This window comes from Ranitomeya variabilis, chromosome 1 (genome assembly GCF_051348905.1).
Source record: "Ranitomeya variabilis isolate aRanVar5 chromosome 1, aRanVar5.hap1, whole genome shotgun sequence".
Classification (NCBI taxonomy): domain Eukaryota; kingdom Metazoa; phylum Chordata; class Amphibia; order Anura; family Dendrobatidae; genus Ranitomeya; species Ranitomeya variabilis.
The window spans coordinates 926,892,957-926,911,266 of record NC_135232.1 but is presented as its reverse complement, the minus strand read 5'-3'; the positions used below and the strand labels follow the sequence as shown (position 1 = coordinate 926,911,266).

The 18,310-nt window shown below is 44.7% G+C and overlaps 1 protein-coding gene across 3 annotated transcripts in view; it reads right to left on the bottom strand.

Annotated features, from left to right (window-relative positions):
• LOC143790648 (UPF0462 protein C4orf33 homolog) overlaps positions 1-18,310 on the bottom strand; it is a 127,015-nt gene that overhangs the window by 53,996 nt on the left and 54,709 nt on the right. For all 3 annotated transcript variants that reach the window (XM_077279157.1, XM_077279158.1, XM_077279159.1), the window contains exon 3: positions 5,997-6,057. In XM_077279157.1, the coding sequence (XP_077135272.1) occupies positions 5,997-6,057 (61 nt within the window). The remainder of the gene's footprint in view (positions 1-5,996; positions 6,058-18,310) is intronic.

Here is an 18,310-nt window from a genome sequence, read left to right as displayed (position 1 = left end):
CGCATGAGAAAAATTTCCAAAACTTCTTAAAGGGAACCTGTCAACCAGCCCCCCCCCCCCCCAGTCGTTTTAAACTAAAAGAGCCACCTTGTGCAGCAGTAATGCTGCATTCTGACAAGGTGGCTCTTTTAGTTCTGGCTGCTGTAACTTGAGAAATAATGAGTTTTATAATTTGTCTGAAATACCTGCTCCTCAGTCAAGTGGGCCGGCGTTTCCCCCCTGCTTCAGACAGCACACAGCTGTCACTCACATCTTCTTGGCGCCGGGCGCCGCCTCCTCCTCACCACCGCTGTTTTCAAAAGTAGCTGGCGCCTGCGCTCTTATCCCCTGCCTGGTGCAGGCGCAGTGAGCGCTGCCCGTCTTTCCTCATATGCAGCCCAGCTGACTGCGCCTGCACGGCCGCCCTGCCTGTGAATCCCAGCCCCGCAGTGACTTATGATTTATTCACATTGCGGGGCTGGGAATCACAAGCAGGGCGGCCGTGCAGGCGCAGTCAGCTGGACTGCATATGAGGAAAGACGGGCAGCGCTCACTGCGCCTGCACCAGGCAGGGGATAAGAGCGCAGGCGCCAGCTACTTTTGAAAACAGCGGTGAGGAGGAGGAGGCGGCGCCCGGCGCCAAGAAGATGTGAGTGACAGCTGTCTGCTGTCTAAAGCAGGGGGGAAACGCCGGCCTCCTTGACTGAAGACCAGGTATTTCAGACAAATTATAAAACTGATTATTTCTCAAGTTACAGCACCCAGAACTAAAAGAGCCACCTTGTCAGAATGCAGCATTACTGCTGCACAAGGTGGCTCTTTTAGTTTGAAACGACTGGGGGGGGGGGGTGACAGGTTCCCTTTAAACCACCGCCAGGATCATGGCCATGTTTGGAAGTACATACGTATGCAAACAGTTTTTCTCTTCAATGAAGCTTAACAAATCAGCACTACAGTCAAGACTTACAGATGAACATCTTCGTGCAACATTGCGATTGGCCAACGCTCATGATTTCAAGCCCAATCTTGACATTCTCGTATCTGGCAAACGTTGCCAACTGAGCAGCTAGACTAAATTTTCCGACACTTGAACTGGAAAACTGGATTGTTAAAATAAGCATGTGGAGTAAGCCTGCAAATTTCCATTAAGTTTAACCCCTTCACGACATGCGCCGTACTAGTACTGCACATGTCGTGTCTCCCCCTTTGATGAGGGCTCTGGCGGTGAGCCCACATCAAAGTCGCGACATGTCAGCTGTTTTGTACAGCTGACATGTGCGTGCAATAGCGGTGTGTGAAATCGCGATTCACCCTCGGCTATTAACCTGTTAAATGCCGCTGTCAAACGCTGACAGCGGCATTTAACTACCGCTTCCAGCCACGTGGCCGGAAATGCGCTCATCGCCGACCCCAGTCACATGATCGGGGGTCGACGATGCATCAGGACGGTAACCATAGAGGTCCTTGAGACCTCTACGCGTATGGTTACTGATGCCAGCTAGCTGTGAGCGCCACCCTGTGGTCGGCACTCATAGTAAGCCTGCAATTCAGCTGATGATCGCTGCTAAGTAGCTGAGCTGATCCAGTGGTGCCAGCTTCTAGCCTCCCAAGAACGTATCTGCACAAAAGTGGAATCATTAAAAACGCCAGCTCGGCACGCAAAAAAAAGCCCTCACCTGACCCCAGATCACAAAAATGGAGATGCTACGGGTATCGGAAAATGGCGCTTTTTTTTAGCAAAGTTTTGAATTTTTTTTCACCACTTACATAAAAAATAACCTAGACATGTTTGGTGTCTATGAGCTCGTAATGGCCTCGTAATGAATCATAATATCAGGTTAGTTTTAGCATTTAGTGAAGTAAGCAAAAAAGCCAAACAAAAAACCAGTGTGGGATTGCATTTTTTTTTGCAATTTTTTCCCCGTTTTCTAGTACAAGACATGGTAAAAGCAATGGTGTCGTTCAAAAGTAGAACTCATCCTGCAAAAAATAAGCCCTCACATGACCATATTGACGGAAAAATAAAAAAAGTTATGGCTCTGGGAAGGAGGGGAGCGAAAAGCGAAAACACAAAAACGAAAAAGGGCGGCGGCAGGAAGGGATTAAACCTAGCAGTATTACAGTACAGTAACATAGAATTGTTATAGTAGTTCAAATAACCAATTGTTTAACAATAATTTTGTACTGTATTAAGTTTGAAAGGAATGCGGCCCGCCAGCTTAAATTTTTTTTTATGTGCGGCCCATTCACTCTGCCGAGTTTGAGACCCCTGGTCTAGATCACGTGAAGTAATTATCCCCCTCTGCTCCTCCTTGGTCAGGCTTCATCTGGAATACTACTGTGTCCAGTTCTGGGCACCACATTTAAAAAAAAGACATTGAAAAACAGGAGCAAGGTCAGAGAAGAGCTACCAGGATGGTGAGCCGACTGCAAACTATGTCCTACAAGGAACGGTTAAAGAATCTGGGAATCTTTAGCTTGCAAAAAAGAAGGCTAAGAGGAGACTTAATAGCTTTCTACAAATATCTGAAGGGATGTCACAGTGTAGAGGGATCATTCTTAATCTCATATCCACATGGAAACATGAGAAGCAACGGAATTAAACTGAAAGGGAGAAGATACAGATTAGATATTAGAAAAAAAATTGACAGTGAGGGTGATCAATGAGTGGAACAGGCTGCCACAAGATGCAGTGAGTTCTCTCTCAATGGAAGTCTTCAAAGAGAGGCTGGCAAGACACCTGTCTGAGATGATTTAGTGAATCCTGCATTGAGCAGGGGGATGGACATGACCCTTGAGGTCCCTTCCAATTCTAATATTCTATGATGATGGAGCAGAACGATTGCTTGCTGGATGCAGTGATTTTTAAGCAGGCTGAAAAAACATCAGATGAAACAGACATGATGACCTAAATTCACTAAAGAGGTTGGCCACTACTTTACATGTCGCCGTAGACCAAGCAATTCACTAAATACCCTGCTGTGCGAAATCATGCTCTAACCGGAGCTGCTCTTCTGGTCCCATGATCACTGGGGGAGAATCTACTGCTTCCAGTGATGTCACGTCAGATTCTCTTTAAGTTTCGGGGTCTGGAAACTAATGTATGGGGGAAAGTTTGGCACGTTTGGGAGATGGTCTTGTGTGGGTGGGCGTGGCTTGCCTCCCAGGTGGGTGGGGCTGTATTCAGCAGAGCTCACTTAGTTTCTGTACATGCTTCCAGCTCTCCCTACAGATGGTGCTCTCCCTTGTATGTATACAGCAGTGTATATACAGGCACACATACTGCTATATACCTTGTGTAATGTATATAAACCCTGCTGTAATCTCTTTATAATCTGAATACATTCAGATCTCACCCCATCCCATCATGCTATCATCCACGGCAATGAGGGAGTGTTGTAGGGGATGATCTTTATTGTCAGGGCTGGTGTAATGGTGCCTTGTGCCTTACTTCTATTACCTGTAACAGTGTTCAGAACAGGACATCATGCTGAGGCTGTGTGTGACGCTGTGGGAGGAGTAGGTTTGGACAGAGGTAAAGGTCTGTGCTCACTGCTGGCTTGCAGCCCAGCACATGGGATTGTGGGAAATGTACTCAGAATGGAGCAGAGGACTCTGATGGCTGTGGTAACAGAGCTGGAGCTAGGGCACAGGAAGCAAAAGCAAAAAACCAACAAGAAACTTTGCAGAAAAAGTGTATGTGGTTGTTTAGGGGGCATTAAAACTTAAGAATGTGGCAAAACCTGTAACTAAGTCAAGGTAGTGGACAATTTCTAAGGAGTTATCCGATTTTGTGAAATACCAGCCAAAATGATGCAGAGGGTGTGATATTTTAGCAGTAAAATTGTTCCTGTAATTTTGCAAATCTAACAAGTGACAAGAAAAATGCCTGAGGTCTCCAAATAAAACAGTTCCTGTTAGATTCACCATGTGGTAGGAGAGGGAAAAGAACTGCTGCCATTTTTATTTCCTCCTTGCTGGAATATTTCGGCGCTAGCATTACACGTTGTGCTGCCCCTTTACTGCAATGACTTTTGAGAGGAGTAGACCACCAGACACAGTGATGTCAGGGTGCCAGTTTTATGAATGTGGTAACAAATGTCACCATTCTGGGGAATTCCACACCTTACCACGACGCATTTTGCTCAGCAGTACTGACACTGCGGCACAAGCCCTTTTTATTACAGCTCATTTTCAGCTCTGTGAAACTTCAGTAGCATCCTAACTGCTGCTGATTAAACACTGTTTAAAGTGCTTACACTGATTTATGCCATGACAATCATTGCCATTAAATGGAAAAAACAGCTTGTCAGGATAAGTAAGAAACTTAACCAGTTGTATTATCTTTTAAGAAGTCAGAAAATGGGAGCTATGGGATCTAAATGCCCAATTTCTGCATTTTTCCTGTAGGAATTGGCCATGGCACACTTTGAAGGTCGAGAACTCGTCATCTTCACTACGTTTGCTTGAGTTTCTTAATCTCTATATGTATTTAAGCTCCATATGTGCCCATAACTATGAAAATCAGAGGCACTATGCTAATCAGAGGCACTATGCTAGGTCACTTCAACATGGAGACCAAGAGGAACAGCAGGGAGTAAAGGGGTGAGCATGAGAATTGGTGTAATTCATTGGCACGTTCCATCAGCCATGACAGTGGTCTATTGCTGTAGGTCAAAAGAAGGGGTATGGCTTCTTACCTGCCGGCATCTGCGGCGCTTTCTTTTGATTTGTCAACCTGTCTTGTAGTGCATGATGCACATATAATGTTGAGACAGGCCGACTAATCAAAAGATGAAATATTAATCTGATATTAAAGAAATTTGCACCCACTATAATGCTCACCCTTTTATTCCTTGTTGAATCCAATCCGGTAACCAGGGCTTCATATGACGATTGTAAGTGGAATCTGTACCCAAGTATTGCTAAGCCAACTGAGAGCAGCATGAAGTAGGGGCAGAGATCCTGATTCCTGGGATGTATTACTTGCTGTATTGCTTTCAGAAGTTTTGATAAAATTCCTGTTTTAATTCCTGCGGATCTACCAGTTCTCTGAATAACCCAGCCCACACCACTTATTGGCAGCTTTCTGTGTACACTGTGCATAGGCAGAAAGCTGCCAATCAGTGGTGGGCGTAGAGTAATATGGAGGTCATTATTATGGAGAACTACTTGGTGGCAGGAATACTAGTCATCTACTGAAAATTTCAAGCTAATAAAACAGATTTTATAAAAATTAGAGCAAGCAGCCCAGTAAGTGACACTTCACTGGAATTTGGATCTCTGTCTCTATATTATGCTGCTCTCAGATTAGGGAACAAAATCTAGGATAAATGCAAATGAGCAAACACCCTGCAGAAAGTAGATAAATAAGTACTAATAGTACGTGTCAATAACCGGGTACTTAGTTCACACTATTTTCATCAATAGAGTGTAACAGCAGCAACAAGGTGAACCCAGTCGGGATGGTCCGTAACGCTTGTAGTTCACCCATTACATGCCAGCAGGTCTCAAAATAGATGGGGACAGAGCATGCACTAGACGTGACTGTTTCAACAACTGCCCATGGAAATTTTTATAAAGATGCAGCGTCCAAAAAGGGGGAGCCGCACCCCTATGTGAACAAAATACAAGAAAGCAAAACCGAAGCAATGGGCTGGCGCACCTGTTGGCATAGGTGCAATATGTAGGTGCACATTCACACTGGTCATGGTCTGTCAATGGCCACAGTGTGACTGTGCACCTACATATTGTACTTATACCTACAGGTGCGCCAACTCATTTCTTGTTTTGCTCTCACATTAAGTGTCAAAAACTTAGTGACAGATTCCTTTTAATGATAATAATGAATGCAGCCAAACTATTATAATATTAAAACTGCTATAAAAGTTCCATCAATTGTATCCACTTACTGTGATGCCTCCCTGGTCACAATGTTAGGAGTCCTGTCTAAATACAACTAACAGTAAATATTTCTAGAATCTGAATAAATTGACTTTTAGGAAAAACATACTTACGGGCCAAGTTCAACTTCCAAATATTGCTCCTTTTCAGAGTTAAGGAAAAAAGCTTCAACAACTGTAAAAAAAATGGAAAGCATAATATTTTATGATATATTAGAAAATTGCCAACCCTTGTTCACTGTCGCCCACTGAACTGAAATATGCGGGGTTTGTGCAGTCCTATTGATGACCACTTGTCTAGGCCACCACCGGGAACATCTGAACCTAAATACATAAACGGTACTGGAAGTTCCTCAGGACCCGATCTCTGCATATTGCTAGGATCAGTTCCTTTACCATTATAGTTTCCTTAACAGTAGACAGTGCAATACATATAGCCACAATTCCAATTATATTTATGTGTTTCTACACTTTACAAAATCAACGAGCTGTTATGTTTTTTGCTTTTATTAGCACACACGTCGCTCTCTATTGTATCACATTTCACAAGTTGGTTCTTAATAAGTTATTACACAGTAATGTAAAACACATCGTGATGTTACATACGTTTGATGCATTTGGTCTTAACTACTGTTGTAAGTCTCCTCTAATTAATTGATAGGAATGGAAATGTGTTATGTTTGTTACTGATGGTGTGATCAGGGCGCTTTTACCATTCAGGGGTGTTTCTGCTAAACGTTGAGATCTAGAGAATTCGTCAGACAGCCCCATTACATCTTACATGGCTGGCTCCGGTGTAAGCGAAGCGTTAACGAAGGTCTACTACTACTAATCGCTGTTGTGTTAACAGGAGTGCAGGCGCTCAGCTTAGGCCCAACAGCACACAGTTCTTTGGATTAGCTAGAACCAAATTCTAATCTATATCGTAAACTACAGTACTTCGGATTTCAGACTAAACGTGACTCCGTTGCCACCTATTCACACCTGGCAGACTTGCTGCAGAAAAGCCTATTACTGTCCCATTCACCTGAGTGGTGCTTACATGAATCCATGTGCTTCCCAGCAAAAAAGGAGGACGTGTCTCCAGTTCAAAAGTTGCCAGTTTTTGCTCTAAAAATGTATTCCTGCTGCTTCCTTGATTATTATATTTTTTTTTTTTAAGTCCACCATTACACCAGGTTAACAATTCAGAGCAGTCCAAAGACCATATAAATCAGCACCAATTAAGATGGCCTATATCGCTGGGCCTGTATTATGATTACAAAAAAAAAATTAAAAAATAGAGAATCGGAATAGTCAGGGTGACCTAGTGACAAGTTCTAGGGGAACTATACAGGTCCTTCTCAAAAAATTAGCATATAGTGTTAAATTTCATTATTTACCATAATGTAATGATTACAATTAAACTTTCATATATTATAGATTCATTATCCACCAACTGAAATTTGTCAGGTCTTTTATTGTTTTAATACTGATGATTTTGGCATACAACTCCTGAAAACCCCAAAAACCTGTCTCAATAAATTAGCATATCAAGAAAAGGTTCTCTAAACGACCTATTACCCTAATCTTCTGAATCAACTAATTAACTCTAAACACATGCAAAAGATACCTGAGGCTTTTAAAAACTCCCTGCCTGGTTCATTACTCAAAACCCCCATCATGGGTAAGACTAGCGACCTGACAGATGTCAAGAAGGCCATCATTGACACCCTCAAGCAAGAGGGTAAGACCCAGAAAGAAATTTCTCAACAAATAGGCTGTTCCCAGAGTGCTGTATCAAGGCACCTCAATGGTAAGTCTGTTGGAAGGAAACAATGTGGCAGAAAACGCTGTACAACGAGAAGAGGTGACCGGACCCTGAGGAAGATTGTGGACTGAGTCTGGTCTGGAAACATCCAGAGCCACCGTGCACAGGCGTGTGCAGGAAATGGGCTACAGGTGCCGCATTCCCCAGGTAAAGCCACTTTTGAACCATAAACAGCGGCAGAAGCGCCTGACCTGGGCTACAGAGAAGCAGCACTGGACTGTTGCTAAGTGGTCCCAAGTACTTTTTTCTGATGAAAGCAAATTTTGCATGTCATTCGGAAATCAAGGTGCCAGAGTCTGGAGGAAGACTGGGGAGAAGGAAATGCCAAAATGCCTGAAGTCCAGTGTCAAGTACCCACAGTCAGTGATGGTGTGGGGTGCCATGTCAGCTGCTGGTGTTGGTCTACTGTGTTTCATCAAGGGCAGGGTCAATGCAGCTAGCTATCAGGAGATTTTGGAGCACTTCATGCTTCCATCGGCTGAAATGCTTTATGGAAATGAAGATTTCATTTTCCAGCACGACCTGGCACCTGCTCACAGTGCCAAAACCACTGGTAAATGGTTTACTGACCATGGTATTACTGTGCTCAATTGGCCTGCCAACTCTCCTGACCTGAACCCCATAGAGAATCTGTGGGATATTGTGAAGAGAAAGTTGAGAGACGCAAGACCCAACACTCTGGATGAGCTTAAGGCCGCTATTGAAGCATCCTGGGCCTCCATAACATCTCAGCAGTGTCACAGGCTGATTGCCTCCATGCCACGCCGCATTGAAGCAGTCATTTCTGCCAAAGGATTCCCGACCAAGTATTGAGTGCATAACTGAACATTATTATTTGATGTTTTTTTTGTTTGTTATTAAAAAACACTTTTATTTGATTGGACGGGTGAAATATGCTAATTTATTGAGACAGGTTTTTTGGGTTATCAGGAGTTGTAGGCCAAAATCATCAGTATTAAAACAATAAAAGACCTGACAAATTTCAGTTGGTGGATAATGAATCTATAATAAATGAAAGTTTAATTGTAATCATTACATTATGGTAAATAATGAAATTTAACACTATATGCTAATTTTTTGAGAAGGACCTGTATATTTCTGCAATACATTTGTCATGTGTGAATTTACCCAAATCGTAATGAAGTTGTTCAACAAGGCACTACACCAATTCAAGTTGCTTAGACTGGACATAATTGCAAATACTTCTTAGAGAGGTTGTCCACTAGCCTGGCTCGGTTACTGTTTTTGCCATAAATGTTCAAGGATTATGGCCCTAAGTAACCCCATATACCTTTTCTGCCAGTTTCATGTTAATTTAAGCCTTTTTGATTCGCTTCCTGTCCTCCGGTATCAGCGCAGTTACACACAGCCATCAGTTCCTCTTCAGAATCCTCTGCTCCCTCCTTACTACATTGGGATGCAAGCCAGCAGTGAGCACAAACCTATAACTCTGCCTGCACCCCATCTACTGCTCCCCCAGCTTCATATACATGTTTAGCATAGAGTCCTATATAGGACACTGACACAGGCAAGTCACTGATACTGGGAATCGAAGCAACACCATACACCAGACCTGGCAATAAAGATTAGCCCACACTCCCTCTCACTAATCATGTTCTACTATAATAGTATGGAAGGGAGGAAAGTGAGATGTATTAATCTACTAGATGGTGGCCCGATTCTAACGCATCGGGTATTCTAGAATATGCATGTCCAAGTAGTATATTGCCCAGCCACGTAGTATATTGCCCAGCCAGATAGTATATTGCCCAGTCACGTAGTATATTGCCCAGTCACGTAGTATATTGCCCAGCCACGTAGTATATTGCCCAGCCACATAGTATATTGCCCAGCCACATAGTATATTGCCCAGCGACGCAGTATATTGCCCAGTCACGTAGTATATTGCCCAGCCACGTAGTATATTGCCCAGCCATGTAGTATATAGCCCAGTCACATAGTATATTGCCCAGTCACGTAGTACATTGCCCAGCCACGTACTATATTGCCAAGTCACGTAGTATATTGCCCAGTGACGTAGTATATTGCCCAGCGACGTAGTATATTGCTCAGCGCCGTAGAATATTGCCCAATTACGTAGTATATTGCCCAGCGACGTAGTATATTGCCCAGTTACGTAGTATATTGCCCAGTGACATAGTATACAGCACAGAGCCACGTAGTATATTGCACAGCGAAGTAGTATACAGCACAGAGCCACGTAGTATATTGCCCAGCCACGTTTGTCACAGGTTAAAGGTTAAAAAATAAACATATACTCACCTTTCCGAGGGCCCCTTGTAGTCCACGGCAGCTTCCGGTCCCAGGGTTGGTCTGAGCGCAGGACCTGTGATGACGTCACGGTCACATGACCGTGTAGCGGTCACATGACCGTGAAGACACGTCAGGTCCTTTCCGCACAGGTGCACAGAACTTGTGATGACGTCGCGGTCACATGACCGTGTAGCGGTCACATGACCGTGAAGACACGTCAGGTCCTTTCCGCGCAGGCGCACAGGACTTGTGATGACGTCGCGGTCACATGACCGTGACGTCATGGCAGGTCCTTCTGCCATACCATCTTTGCAACCGCAACCTGCAACGGAAGATGGCGGGCTGCGCGAGCGGCTCAGCGGACTACAGAGGGTGAGTATAGCAGGTTTTTTTTTTTAATTTATTATTTTTCACATTACATTTTGTACTATTGATGCCGCATAGGCAGCGTCAATAGTACAAAGTTGGGGACACACAGGATTAATAGCGGCGGTAACGGAGTGCGTTACCCGCGGCATAACGCGGTCCGTTACCGCCGGCATTAACCGTGTGAGCGGTGACCGGAGGGGTGTATGCGGGCGCCGGGCAGTGAGTGCGGGGAGTAAGGAGCGGCCATTTTTTTCCAGACTGTGCGCGTCCCTGATTGGTCGCGGCAGCCATGACAGGCAGCTGGCGAGACCAATCAGGGAACGAATAACCGCGACAGACAGACAGACGGAAGTGACCCTTAGACAATTATATAGTAGATTTATGCTATAACTAGATGGTGGCCCGATTCTAACGTATCAGGTATTCTAGAATATGTAGGTAGTATATAGCACAGGCTACGTACTGTATTGCACAGTGACGTAGTATATAACACAACCGACGTAGTATATAACATAGCTACGTAGTATATAACAGAGCTACGTACACTATGTTCCAAATTATTATGCAACTGACATTTTTCTCTGGATTTTCCTCAATGGCCGGTGCAAATGACAATCAGTCTAATAAAAGTCATCACCCGTTAGAGTATACATCGAATTTTATTGAATAAACCTCCCAATGATAACAGTATAATCTCCAAAATGAATAAAAACTTAAAATGCACTGTTCCAAATTATTAGGCACAGTAGAATTGAAAATGCTCATTTGTGGAATTTGCAGCATTAGGAGGTCACAATCACTGAACAAAAAAGCTATTTAACTCCAAAACATCCTAACAGGCCAAGTTACATGTTACCATAGGAACCCTTCTTTGATATCACCTTCACAATTCTTGCATCCATTGAGTTTCTGCTTGTATTTCTTTGCATGAAGTCAGAATAGCCTCCCAGGGCTGCTGTTTTGATGTGAACTGCCTCCCACCCTCATAGATCTTTTGCTTGATGATACTCCAAAGGTTCTCTATAGGGTTGAGGTCAGGGGAAGATGGTGGCCACACCATGAGTTTATCTCCTTTTATGCCTATAGCAGTCAATGACTCAGAGGTATTCCTTGCAGCATGAGATGGGGCATTGTCAGCATGAAGATGATTTTGCTCCTGAAGGCACGTTTCTGCTTTTTAGACCATAGAAGAAAGTTGTCAGTCAGAAACTCTATATACTTTGCAGAGGTCATTTTCACACCTTCAGGAACCTTAATGGGCCCTACCAGCTGTTTCTCCATGATTCCGGCCAAAATATGACTCCTCCACCTCCTTGCTGTTGTTGCAGCCTTGTTGGGATATGGTGGCCATATACCAACCATCCACTACTCCATCCATCTGGACCATCCAGGGTTGCTCAACACTCATCAGTAAAGAAGAATGTTTGGAAATTAGTCTTCATGTATGTGTGGGCCCAATGCAACCATTTCTGCTTGTAAGCACTGTTTAAGGGTGGCCGAATAGTAGGTTTATGCACCACAGCAAGCCTTTGAAGGAGCCTACACCTTGAGGTTCCAGGGACTCCAGAGGCACCAGCAGCTTCAAATTTCTGTTTGCTGCTTTGTAATGGCTTTTTAGCAGCTGCTCTCTTAATCCGATGAACTTGAGTATATTGGTCAGCCACATAGTATATAGCAGAGCCACGTAGTGTATAACATAGCCACATAGTATATTGTAGAGCCACGTAGTATATTGCACAGGCACGTAGTCTATAACACAGTCACGTAGTGTATTGCACAGCTACGTAGTGTATTGCACAGCTATGTAGTATACTGGTCAGCAATGTAGTATGTAGCAGAGCCACGTAGTATATAACAGCCACGTAGTATATTGTAGAGGCACGTAGTATATTACATAGCTACGTAGTATATTGCAGCCACATAGTATATAACAGAGCCATGTAGTATATTGCACAGTCGACGTATATAAGAGAACCAACACAGCCACATAGTATATTGCACAGCTACATAGTATATAACACAGAGCATGTAGTATATTGCACAGCCACGTAGTATATTGCACAGCCACGTAGTATATTGCAGTCACATAGTATATAGCACAGGGATGTAGTATATAACAGAGGCCACGCAGTATGTAACACAGCCCATGTAGTATATAGCAATGTGGGCACTATATGCGTGGTTAAAAAAGACTTAAAATAAAAAATAAACATATACTCACCTTCCGAAGGCCCCTTGAAGTCCTGGCGCCTGTGTGCGGTGCACGCGGCAGCTTCCGGTCCCAGGGTTGGTATGAGCGCAGGATCTGTGATGACGTCGCGGTCACATGACCGTGACGTCATGGCAGGTCCTTCTTGCATAGCATCCTTGGCACCTAAACCTGCCGCTTGCACTGCCGAGGACAGCCGCGACGTCAAAAGGTGAGAATAACCTTTTATTTTTTATTATTATTATTTGTAACATTAGATCTTTTTACTATTGATGCTGCATACGCAGCATCAATAGTAAAAAGTTGGTCACACAGGGTTAATTGCTGCGTTAATGGAGTGCGTTACACTGCGGCATAGCGCGGTCCGTTAACGATGCCATTAACCCTGTGTGAGGGCTGACTGGAGGGGATTATGGAGCGGGCACTGACTGCGGGGAGGAAGGAGTGGCCATTTTGCCGCTGGACTGTGCCCGTTGCTGATTGGTCGTGGCAATGGTCGTGGGCATTTTGCCACGACCAATCAGCGACTTGGATTTCCATGACAGACAGAGGCCGCGACCAATGAATATCCGTGACAGACAGACAGAAAGATGGGAGTGACCCTTAGACAATTATACAGTAGAAGAGTAGACAGCAGTGTGCATAAACAGAGTGTAGGGCAGTTGTTTTATAATATATATATATATATATATATATATATATATATATATATATATATATATACACACACACACACACACACACATACATACAGTACAGACCAAAAGTTTGGACACACCTTCTCATTTAAAGATTTTTCTGTATTTTCATGACTATGAAAATTGTACATTCACACTGAAGGCATCAAAACTATGAATTAACACATGTGGAATTATATACTTAACAAAAAGTGTGAAACAACTGAAAATATGTCTTATATTCTAGGTTCTTCAAAGTAGCCACCTTTTGCTTTGAGGACTGCTTTGCACACTCTTGGCATTCTCTTGATGAGCTTCAAGAGGTAGTCACCGGAAATGGTCTTCCAACAATCTTGAAGGAGTTCCCAGAGATGCTTAGCACTTGTTGACCCTTTTGCCTTCACTATGTGCGGTCCAGCTCACCCCAAACCATCATCTGGCCAGGTCATCTGGCGTAGGACCCCATCACTCTCCTTCTTGGTCAAATAGCCCTTACACAGCCTGGAGGTGTGTTTGGGGTCATTGTCCTGTTGAAAAATAAATGATGGTACTTCTTTTAAGAACCTAGAATATAAGACATAATTTCAGTTGTTTCACACTTTTTTGTTAAGTATATAATTCCACATGTGTTAATTCATAGTTTTGATGCCTTCAGTGTGAATGTACAATTTTCATAGTCATGAAAATACAGAAAAATCTTTAAATGAGAAGGTGTGTCCAAACTTTTGGTCTGTACTGTATATACACATACACACTCTGCTGTCACACTCTACATACAAACACATGAAAGAGCAAGGCTTGCAGTAGCATGCACAGGAGCAGTGTGCTGAATGGAGCCCCACCCACACATCAAGCTACACCCACCCATCAGTTTCCAATGCTAGGAACTCGTGACATCACAGGAAGTCAAAGGATTCTGAGCCAGAGACCATGTGACCAGCTCAGGTTACAGAATAATATGGAAAGCAGGGTATTTACAAAAAAGCTAATCTATCGTACTTGGTTCACATGAAAGGGACTTGTAAAGTAGTGGCCAATCCCTATAACACTAACACTTTCAGTAACAGAAAACAGAGTTCTTGGAAATGAATACAAATAACAAACAATAACTACACGAGAAAGTCATAGAACTTTTTAATTTAAAAAGGGGGTTGTACAATTTTTAGACACTTGATGTGTAAGGGAATAAGCAGACTGACATGATTAAGAAGGGTTGTGCCATAAACATTAATCTCCTATCAGAGGCGTAGCTAGGGTTTCAACTTAGTTGGGGCGAAACATCTGAGTGGGCCCCTAACCAGCTAACCCTGATTACAGCTACGGTTGCGCACTCTAATAGTGAATATAGGGGAACCTCAGAATATGACTGCTCTGTTATTGAAAATAAATCTATATACAAAAACGAACATTGACTTTACCGCCATATTGTGACCATATGCAACTTTGATGGTCACAATACTCTGAGTGTCCCTATAACAATAATGCTTAAGTGCCCACTTAACATTTAATAATGTCCCCTAAGTTTCCCCATGTACTGCTCCATTATACACAGTATGGTGAGCTTAAAGCTTCCCTATACACAGTCTAAGGCCCCCACAGCTCCCCTATACACAGTATGATGATTCTATAACTCCCCTTTACACAGTAGGATGTCCCCACTGCTCCCCTCTACACAGTATGATGTTCCCACTGCTCCCCTATAGATAGTATGAGCCCAATGCTCCCCTATACACAGTATAATGCTGACAGAACTCCACTATAGAAAGTATAATGCCCCCCAGAGCTCCCTTATATACAGTGTAATGGGCCAACAGCTCCCATATGCACAATATGCCTTCACAGTTCCCTATACACAGTATGATGAGCCCACAGCTCCCTTATACACAGTATGATGAGCCCACAGCTCCCTTATACACAGTATGATGAGCCCACAGCTCCCTTATACACAGTATGATGGACCCGCAGCTCTCTTATACACAGTATGATGGGCCCACAGCTCCTTTATACACAGTATGATGGGCCCACAGCTCCCTTATACACAGTATGATGGGCCCGCAGCTCCATTATACACAGTATGATGGGCCCACAGCTCCCTTATACACAGTATGATGTGTGCACAGCTCCCTTATACACTGTCTGATGGGCCTGCAGCTCCCGCACAAAGAGTATGATGGACTCACAGCTTCCTTATACACAGTATGATGGACTCACAGCTTCCTTATACATAGTATGATTGGCCCGCAGCTCCCATATACACAGTATGATGGGCCTGCAGCTCCCGTATACACAGTATGATGGACCCGCAGCTCCCGTATACACAGTATGATGGGCCCGCAGCTCCCTTATACATAGTATGATTGGCCCGCAGCTCCCATATACACAGTATGATGGACTCACAGCTCCCTGTCATGATTTGGATACCCTGGTCATTTACTCATCCTCTGGCGTATTCACTATTTTGTGGCACTGCTGCAGTGCCGCTGCTCAAACTTGTGAGCGCAGCTTCTGACAGGCCAGAAGTTAGAAGCTATGTCACAAGCGCTCAATGTACCATTATAATAGATGAATGTGGATAAAATCCGTGCTGTTGCAACAAATGATGGATCCAGATATAGTTATAAGATGTTCGGGTGGTTTATTCAACGCGTTTCGAAGCTCATGGCTTCTTCAGGAAGTTTCCACAGAAGTTGTGGAAACTTCCTGAAGAAGAAGCCATGAGCTTCGAAACGCGTTGAATAAACCACCCGAACATCTTATAACTATATCTGGATCCATCATTTGTTGCAACAGCACGGCTGACAACTACACGCTTTTACTTTGTACCACCAGGTGAGCAGTTCTCTCTTAATTGATTGGAAACAATCCTGGGGATAAGACCCTATTTGCGCTTTTTTGTCTCCTACCTTTCGATACAAGCGCTCAATGTAAGACTATGAGGCTATGTGCACTTGTTGTGGATTCGTGTGCGGACTTACCGCGGATTTCCTGTGTTTTTTGTGCAGATTTCACCTGCGTTTTACCACCTGCGGAATCCTATACAGGAGCAGGTGTAAAATGCTGCGGAATCCGCAAAAAGAATTGACATGCTGCGGAAAATACAACGCAACGTTTCCGTGTGGTATTTTCCGCACCATGGGCACTGCGGATTTGGTTTTCCATAGGTTTACATGGCACTGTAAACCAGATGGAAAACTGCTGCGAATCCGCAGCGGCCAATCTGCAACGTGTGCACATAGCCTGAGAGTGAGGAAGAGGCCAGAACGAGGCTCCCACAGACTCACACTGATTAGAGACCTCTGCGCCGCTCCATGAAACACTGGAGCCTCGGACAGGTCACAAACTGCAGGAGACGGAGCCGAGCGGAGACAAAAACAGATGAAAACGCCAGAAGGTGAGTATCAGACAGGAGGCAGGCGACGTGGATTTTCAGCACCGCCCCAGCAATGAAATAAAAAATAATGCTGGAGTGGTGCTGTAAATGTGATGCAGCTCTTGGTTACTGTATGAGGGCTCCTTATACTAATACTCATAAAAGACCCAGGTGGTACATATCAAAAGCCCCCTACCCCCCCATCTCCAGCCTCCCCAGACAGCAAATATTACCTGATGGAGTACATATAATATCAGAACAAAACATAATATTCAGCCCCCAGTGACCTGTCCCCCCTCCCCCACTTCAGCCCCAATACCCCATCATCTCACATCCACCCCCTCAGTGCCCTGTCCCACCTCACCCACCTTCTGCCCTCACAACCCCCAAATGGTCTTACATTCACCCCCCAGTACCCTGTCCCCCCTCACTCACTTTCAGCCCCCACAATACCCCAACGGTCTCACAGTGACATACCTGAATTTAATAAACCTAATAAGTTCCATCCCCACTTAGGCTACTTTCACACTAGCGTCGGTACGGGGCCGTCGCGCTGCGTCGGCCCGATGTACCGACGCATACTGTGCAAGCGCCGCACAACGGGGGCAGCGGATGCTGTTTTTCCAACGCATCCACTGCCCCATTGTGAGGTGCGGGGAGGTGGGGGCGGAGTTCCGGCTGCGCATGCGCGGTCGGAAATGGCGGACCGTCGGTACAAAAAAACGTTACATGTAGCGTTTTTTGCGGCCGGCGGTCCGCCACAACACGACGCAACCGTTGCACAACGGTTGCGACGTGTGTCAATACGTTGCAATGCGTTGCTAATGTTTTGTCTATGGGGAAAAAACGCATCCTGCAGACGACTTTGCAGGATGCGTTTTTTCGCCAAAACGACGCATTGGGACGTATGCAAAAAAACGCTTGTGTGAAAGTAGCCTTACTGATAAAGTTTGCACTGCAGGCAGGACCAGGAAGTGTAAGTGAAATGCAAGGTGCGGGCACTAGGACCCAGCGTGCCTGAGCCAATCCCAGCGTGCACAGAGTGAAGAAAAACTGCAGCCATGGGAAAAGCTTCATGATCAGGTCAGACGGGCAGCACCATTCACTGCAGGGGGGAGACTGTGCAGCCGGCCACTGTGGTAGCAGCGTGCAGAGTCTCCGTCAGACGGGAGCAGACATTATACTGCTCTGCTGCTATGCGGTGTTCTGCCTCCTCACAGAAATGGCCCTGGCTCCCGGGGGGCCCCTTCATGTGACAGGGCCCGGGGCGATGGCCCCCTCTGCCCCCCCAGTAGCTACGCTACGGTCTCCTATCCATGGAACAGGTGATGAATGTATGAGCACTGGGGTGCGGCCTCTGTGATCCTTACTAATCTAGACAATGGGTGTCCCCTAGTGAATGGAGAAGTACTGCAGGGGTGTCAAACTGCCTTCCTCGAGGGCCTCAAACCATGCGTGTTTTCAAGATTTCCTTTTCATTGCACAAGGTGCTGGAATCATTCTGTGCAGGTGATTAAATGATCACCTGTGCAATACAAGGAAATCCTGAAAACATGACCTGTTTGCAGCCCTTGAGGAATGCAGTTTGACACCCCTGAAGTACTGTACATGTATGAGCACTGGTCCAATCACGGTCGCGGTCTGTGGGATTTAGGTTATTTTATACTTCAGGATACTCATGAACAAACATTCCCAGGAAGGCTCATTTCACGATAAACT